Source organism: Sinocyclocheilus rhinocerous, unplaced genomic scaffold, assembly GCF_001515625.1.
Source record: "Sinocyclocheilus rhinocerous isolate Xijiao unplaced genomic scaffold, SAMN03320098_v1.1 scaffold592, whole genome shotgun sequence".
Lineage (NCBI taxonomy): Eukaryota > Metazoa > Chordata > Actinopteri > Cypriniformes > Cyprinidae > Sinocyclocheilus > Sinocyclocheilus rhinocerous.
This window is the reverse complement of record NW_015642562.1, coordinates 1200124-1207826: the sequence shown is the minus strand read 5'-3', so window position 1 is coordinate 1207826 and position 7703 is coordinate 1200124. Positions and strand designations below refer to the sequence as shown.

Below are 7703 nucleotides of genomic sequence, written 5' to 3'. Positions count from 1 at the left end.
ATTACTTCTATGAGGCTGTTTTGGACTTTCTGTGCAAGAGCGCCCTCCGGCTTCGAGTATGAATGAAACATACACTGCATGAAGTTTAGCCAGAGATCTTACTATAGGGAGATGAGATGAGAGGGTCTGTATTACTTACAGTGAACTTAGATCATGTGAGGCACCTCAGCCAATCATAAAATAGCCTCTGGTCTCCTTCCTTGCATACCGCCGCCAATACATATCTATGGCTGCAGCATTAGCTGCAGTGGTGGAAAGAGTACTGAAAAAATATACTCAAGTAAAAGTACCATTACCTTCCAAAAAATGTAGTGTGAGTAGAGTAAAAGTACTTGTCCAAAAAACTACTTGAGTAAGAGTAAAAGAGTAGCCTATTTAAAAGTACTCATGAGTATTGAGTAGTGAGTACTGAGCTGTGGATTCTACCCCCTCATAATAAACGCTGTACACCGCAATTTATACATTTTAAAAACGTTGTACATTCTGTAATTCACCTTGTTTGTCAAAGAATGAAGAATATCTATCATCCAGCAGTTTTAATGTTGACTGCCAACTCTTTAAAATACATAAAAACAGCACAAATTTTTTTATATGCCTATACATATAAATAATGGAAGCCTGTTTCCGCCAATGAATAAAAAAAGGTAATTGCAATTTTTTTTATCACAGTTCTGACATTTTTTTTCAAATACAAATGCAGATTTCAGACTTTCTTTCTAGCTGTTCTGTCTTTACGTCACAATTCGGACGTTTTTTCCCAGTTTTTTGGTTTCTGCTACTGAATATGCTGAATAACCTTTTTTTCCTCAGTTGCGAGATGAAAAGTCCAGAGGAATGAAGAACGTGAGCTCTATCTAGGAAGCGAGAAGCGTCTGTGATCTGTGTCACGTTCACACGCTCTGACAGACACAGAGACCATGAGAAACACACACACACACACATATCCGGCTGTCTCATGGCCTGAGAGGATGAACCTGTGTGCTGAATGAATAGTTAGTAATGCTGGTATATAAGACACACCTCAAATGTCCAGTGCTCTACTTCATTGTCCAGGTACATCTGTGTCTGCGGGTACACTTGCCCCTCTCGCATCTGATTGGGCGAGATGTGAAACTCCACCCTCTGCAGATCGAAGCCCAGCCCTGTGCCAATCGCTTTGATGAAGCTCTCCTTTAGCGCCTCGACGGACAGAAAAACAGACCAATCAGAGTTAATCAAGCCTCTGGATATATTCAGAATGAACTGCCTAAATAATTTACAGTGTCTATATAGAATACTAAAATAGTATGTGAAACCAGTATGCAGTATGCAAGGAAAAACAGTGTACAAAGTAATGTTTACTTCGCTACATGGGCTAAATCTGACAAAACCTCACTTTTGAGACTGGTGGCGAGTTTTCACTTTTTTTAGTTCTTATAAAATAAAAAAATAAGAAATAAATTATCTTAATTACTTAATGTAATAATTTCTTAAACAGTATTATTAATAATGATTTAAAGTATTTTTTAATTAGATATTATTATATATTAATGTTATGAAAAACACAAAAAATATTCACAAAATTAATTAATTGTAAAAAAATAACTATTAATGTAATATTTCATGAACATCAATTTTTAATTTATATATATATATATTTAAAAAAAAAAATTACAATTAGTGTAATTTCTTTCACTTTAAACATTATACACACGTCATTAACACATAAAACATTTGACTTTGGTAAAATCAGTGTAATACTCTGATATATTTTCGTATACATCTAATTATTGCGACATTTATTTCTTTTTAAAATACAAAACAAAATCTGCTTTGTTATAAAACTAAAAAATGTTACAAATAATTTAACTACTGTAAGATATTCTGTAGACATCCTCAAAGGTCAAATGATTAATAAACAAGGCAAATAATGCTATTTTTTTTAACTAAAAATGTAAAAATGCATGTAATGTTCTTGTAAGGTTAGGTTTGGACAGTTAGGTGAGTGTGTGTGTGTGTGTGTGTGTGTGTGACTGACCACATTCTTACCTACAGCACTGATACAAGTACATGAGTGTGTGTGTGTGTGTGTGTGTTTATGAGAGTCCTCAAATGACCACAGACTGGCATAACTGAGTCATGCTGAAGTGATGAGATCACATCGCCATGGAAACAGGGATCAGAATTGGAACAGTTTCATCCAGCACAATTTCTCTCCCGCTGCGATATGCTTCTAGATGTGTGTAAGTGTCTGTGTAAGTGTGTGTGCACATCTTGTTGCCGGGAGGAGATGATGATGATGATGCTACAGGAAGCAGTGGTTGCTATAGTTACCCAGTGCCTATAAAACATGTCCAGTTGGTCCCAGTCCGATCCGGCCTTCCGGATGTTCATCCACTCCAGATACGTGAACTGACGATTCATGATCCGGAAAAACTCCTGTACGGAGCTGCTGCCTGAGGTGCACACAAACATACACAGAAATCACCTAAAAGCTCATATGCTACACTTTTGTTTTACCCTTGAATTTCACATTAGTGAAGGTTTCTGCACCAAAAATGTTGTACTTCAATTTTTTTATAATAATTTCCCCAATTTTTCTTTGACCTTTACATTTAAACACTGCTTTAGAATGTAATTGGCCTCTTTTATGATTGGTTTTACCACCTTTATATTTATTTTTCCTGTGTACAGACGCAGTCGCTTAATATTGAACAGGTTTTGATATTTAAATGTAGCCGTCATATGTTAATGAGCTATATATATATATACATTTATATATATAAATTTAATACATTTTTTTAATGCAATTATAAATATACAATATATATATATATAATAAAATCTAAAAATGTAATTTATTTCTTAAACTTTAAACAATGCCAGTATATTTCATATCAAGCCAAAAAAAACAAAAAAAAAACACTGGTAATTTGGTCAAATCAGCGTAATACTTTTTCTTCTTTTTTTAGTATACATAATCTATCATAATTAATTAGTGTTGTCATTTGCAGTTTATTTCAGAAAATGTTTTGGGTGACCGTGGAGGGAGTTTTGAGTTGTGGATATTATAGTGAATCACATAGTACACAGAACTCTGCATTATTTCATAAAAGCAAGAAAAATCAGTAATTTAATAATCATGTTCTACACAGAAACATGATTCCTACGAGCTGATACAAATTTACATTTTACAGCAAAGCCAGAAATTATGCACCTCAAAAACCCTTTCTGAGCTACATTCTTTCCCAGCCTGCTCTGCCTAAAGCACAGGTATAGATCGACACCTGCTGGCCGCTGATGGAACTGCAGTGTCTCTTGCTGTATTGGTGACTGTTGTGAGGACTGTAAACTCAGGTGACATAGTAGGAGCTCAAGGGCAGTGAAAGTTACCTGGTCTGCTGGTCTTCATCACGTCTACGCCCACCTGGCCTCCCGGTTCTGCTGCCAGCACGGCGTAATCTCCCTGATGGGACACGTTGAAGTTCCAGTGGGTGACGCCGGGGGTGGATGAGGTCCGTGGCAAGAACGGTTTCCCCCGCGCTGTTCTTTCCAGCCGAAACCCGTCCCATGCAAAACCCATCTTCTCACACACCAGCTTTCTGATCAGCAGACGACCAGCCTGATGCAAACACACAAAGAAATGTAAAAAACCAACAGACAGCATGGTACTATTATTAAATAACTAAATAAATCGGTGGAATAAGGTTCCAAGATATAATCAAATTAAGTATTCCTTTGTACACCAAGCTGTTTTAGAGCTGAACAAGTTACAAAATATTTAATCTGTACTGGAGCTTTTTTTTTCTTTTTTCTTTTTTTTGTGACTGTGAAAGTTCTGTCGGTCTTTTGTCCATGTGATAAAGTTTTGTAATTATGAGAGAACCTGCTGTAACGCAAGACAAATATAAGACTTTGTCTGACAATAAAGTTATATCGTATTGTATCGTAAACAAATGAATGCATCAATTAATGAATGAATTCATGCATAAATCAATAAATAATGAATGAATGCATAAATTAATTAATTAACTAATAAACTAAATGACTTCATAAATCAATAAATAATATATAAATGAATCAATTAATTAGTAAATGAATGTATGCATCAATCAATAAATAATGAATGCCTGAATGAATAAGTGAATTGATGCATAAATAAATTTAATGAATTAATTAAATGAATGATGCATAAATAAAAATGTGTAAATAAATGAACCAATTAATTAATAAATAATAAACAATTACATAAAAAGAAAAGCATAAATAAAATTAATACATGAATAATTATATTAATTGAGTGATTCATGAAATAAATAAATAATGAATGCAGAAATAAGTAAACAAATAAACGAATTAATTAATAAATGCATGCATAAAAATGCAGACAAATTTTCATAAAAAGTTAGTAGATGCCACTTGTAAATTGCAATGACAATTAGATAGCAAATCTATCGATCATTTTAATTTTAGTCATCTTTAGTGAGCTTGTACTTGTATCAAGGAGTTTGCGGCAAAGTTGTGCAAAGTGAAATATTAACAAAAAAAATTATATTAACATAATATTAAATATCAGAAGTGCAAAAAATGTTACAATGATTATTTTCTAAGTTAAAGTTGATATTTATTGTGAAGTCTATCCATCTGTCACTCTGTTGTACCCACCATGGCGGATTTAGCATCTTTGGCGAACACGAACTGCGCGATCCGTTCTTTCTCCTCCTGCTGAACGCACCGGGCCGCCAGGGTCCACTCGGAACGGGTCGGTACCCACGAACCGCAGCGGAACGCCCACCGGACCCCGTCCATCCCTGACAACCACAACAGTCAATGACAACCACTGTTATTATCCTATAGTACTGCTAGTAGAAATACGCATCATTATCAGCTGTTATATATTATAAAGTTGCGGTTCATTATTACAATATTAATTAATAATATGCAGTCATCATTATTGCGTATTATATTGTCTTATGCAATTTGTAGCATTTGTTTTGCTTTCTATGGTACGCCTGCACATGGGTTCCAAACCACACGCAGGAAACCGGAAGAATATGCTGTGGGCGGGGCTGAACGGTGAGCGCCTCGTCTGATTGGCTGAAGGAGAGGGCGGTGACGCTCGTTGACCAATCGCGCGTTGTCGGAAGTGTTCGGCACAGTTCGGCTGTGTGGATGGAGTGGTCGACGCTTTTCTCCACCGGTGAGTGTTTGAATAAATAAATCAAATAAGCACGACGGGGTTTTTTGTGGTGTGTGTTATGGCGTTTATTTTTTGTTATATAAAGAGCCATATGTGTGGAAAACATGATAGTATAGGTTTCTATTGCAGCGCTTTCTGGCGACATGTTTACACAGCCGCACTGATGTGTTTATGTTTGATATAAGTGATAGTATTCGCACTATGTGATGTCATATTAATCATGCTGTATATGGATATACTTGACAAAATATTTCCTTGTAACCATATTTTTCTACAAAAAACGCCATATGTACTGTTATTCCCTGTATTATATTATGAAATGGTAATAAGGTACTGCATGATGATTATGGAATCTCCTTCAAAACATCATAAGAAGCTTTCATAAATTAATCAAATTAATTGATCATTAAATTGATCAAATTTATTTATTTATTTTGCTTTCTAGTTCTAACACATTAGAATGATTTCGGAAGGATCATGTGACGCCAAAGGCTGGAGTAATGTTGCTGAAAATTCAGCTTTGCATCACAGGAATAAATTACATTTTAAAATATATAAATAAAACAAAGTTTTGATATATTTACAGTAGGAAATTTACAAAAATATCTTCATGGAACATGATCTTTACTTAATGTCCTCATGATTTTTGGCATAAAAAAAAAGGATAATTTTGACCCATACAATGTATTGTTGGCTATAGCTACAAATATACCCCAGCGACTTAAGACTGCTTTTGTGCTGCAGGGTCACATATATGCAATCTATTGTAACTTTCTGGTTTTATTCACAGCTGGTTTTGTGCACAGGAAATAATGTACAGATATGTCAGATTTATTAACATAAACTTATTATGTGTAACTAACTAAAACTGTGTGTTTGTTTTGTTGTAGGAAACCAGATGGTCGGATCCTGCTGTCATTTTGCATGCGGTTAGGAGACAGTTTGACCTCTGAATGACCTCAACACTTTCCTGCTCACAGAAACACAAAATGTGTGTCAGCATGAACTTGGAGATGTGTCTGGAGTGACAGAATTCGCTTCTCAGTAGCCGATCATCTCCAGCATGGACTTCCTGCAGATGAAGCACCTAAAGAGGAAGAGGAAGAGCAACTACAGCGTGAAGGAAACTCAGACTCTGATCCGCGAGATCCACAAGCGACGTGAGATTTTGTTCTCCCGCCAACAGAACATGGCCATCAACGAGCTAAAGCGGCGCGCGTGGGAGGAGGTGGCAGACAGCGTGAACACTCTCGGCGAGGGGGAGCTGCGGACGGCGGCCGAGGTCAAGCGGCGCTACCTGGATTGGCGCGCATTGATGAAACGAAAGCAGCTTCAGGCCGAGTTGGCGTCGGGATTGAAGCAGGAGTTTGAAGCTTCGTCTCCCGATAATGACGCATCTCTGGGTGGCGGCGATCAGTCGCTGGACCTCAGTGGGTTTTCCAAAGACTCGTCGTGCGACTGGCAGGACCTGACGGACCTCGGGGAGCCCAGCACACACACGCCAGGAGTCAAAATTGAGGACGATGAGGCCTGCAGCTACAGAGTATGTACTAGACACAGAAACTACCTTTTCAAATTTGTCCGACAACTTTCATCAGATTGTCTCCTGCTTTGGTTGAAGTAGTCCTCACACATGGTGGTCTTTTGTTTGAAAGAAATTCATTTTTATTCAGCAAGGATGCATTAAATTGATCAAAAGTTACAGTAAAGACATTTAAAATGTTACCAAAGATTTCTATTTCAAATAAATGCTGTGCTTTTGACTTTTTTATTCATCTGTGAATCCTGAAAAATATATATATATTTTTTTTAAAGTCTCAGTTTCCACACAGCAGCAGAAGTGTTTTCAACACTGATAATAATCAGAAATGTTTCTTGAGCAGCAAATCAGCATATTAGAATGATTTCTGAAGATCATGTGACACTGAAGACTGGAGTAATGATGATGAAAATTCAGCTTTGAACACAGGAATAAATTACAGTTTACAGTATATTCACATAGAAAACACTTTTTTGTATTGTAATAATATTTTACAGTTGTTATTGTATTTTTCATCAAATAAATTCAGCCTTGGTGAGCAGAAGAGAGTTCTTTGAAGAACAAAAAAAATCTTACAGCTCATTAAAAAAAAAATCGATAAATTTTTTCATTTTTTTCACAAAATAAGAATGAAGACTTAAAAAAAAAAAAATGTAACAACAATAAATAAAATAAAATAAATAAATAAAAAAATCTGTAATTTTCTGTGGCTGTTTGGATGCCATAAAACACCCAGGGGTGGACTTACCCATTAGGCAAAGGTAGGCGACCGCCTTGGGCCCCCAAAAGCCAAGGGCCCCCTAAAATGCTTTTCATATAGGATATGCGCATTAAGCGCGGACACGCGAACGTTTGCTGTTTACGGTGTTTGTTACCACGACAGCCGTCCGAGTCTGTGGCGCCTGCAGGTGTACGGCTGTACGCACTGTGAGATGAGCGCTCAGACTGATCTCAGATTTGCCCCGCAAACATTTCAGCAGTTAT

At 36.5% G+C, this 7703-nt stretch overlaps 2 protein-coding genes across 3 annotated transcripts in view; one reads left to right on the top strand and one right to left on the bottom strand.

The window, feature by feature from the left end:
* Positions 1 to 825: 825 nt before the first annotated feature.
* Positions 826 to 5014, bottom strand: LOC107756210 (L-aminoadipate-semialdehyde dehydrogenase-phosphopantetheinyl transferase-like). 2 transcript variants are annotated; one of them, XM_016573245.1, is made up of 5 exons: positions 4645 to 5014; positions 3373 to 3601; positions 2314 to 2435; positions 1021 to 1179; positions 849 to 899 (listed from the first exon to the last, which is right to left on the bottom strand). In XM_016573245.1, exons 1-5 carry the CDS (start codon positions 4786 to 4788, stop codon positions 891 to 893), a joined length of 663 nt encoding a protein of 220 aa, XP_016428731.1. In that variant the 5' UTR covers positions 4789 to 5014; the 3' UTR covers positions 849 to 890. The 2 variants fall into 2 exon arrangements, with proteins under 2 accessions (XP_016428730.1, XP_016428731.1); XM_016573244.1 differs by having other exon boundaries at positions 826 to 1179.
* A 113-nt stretch (positions 5015 to 5127) lies between these two features.
* The window catches only part of LOC107756207 (myb/SANT-like DNA-binding domain-containing protein 4), a 15681-nt gene continuing 13105 nt past the window's right edge, over positions 5128 to 7703 (top strand). Inside the window, exons 1-2 of the mRNA XM_016573236.1 lie at positions 5128 to 5179; positions 6070 to 6722. Of these exons, the coding sequence (XP_016428722.1) occupies positions 6243 to 6722 (480 nt within the window). The 5' untranslated portion in view covers positions 5128 to 5179; positions 6070 to 6242. The remainder of the gene's footprint in view (positions 5180 to 6069; positions 6723 to 7703) is intronic.

Coding starts and splice junctions, on each gene's coding strand:
- LOC107756210 (XM_016573244.1), bottom strand. CDS start 4,788: ATGGACGGGGTCCGGTGGGCGTTCCGCTGCGGTTCGTGGGTACCGACC. Junction 3,602..4,644: donor AAGATGCTAAATCCGCCATG/GTGGGTACAACA, acceptor TGTTTGCATCAG/GCTGGTCGTCTGCTGATCAG. Junction 2,436..3,372: donor GATGAAGACCAGCAGACCAG/GTAACTTTCACT, acceptor TGTGCACCTCAG/GCAGCAGCTCCGTACAGGAG.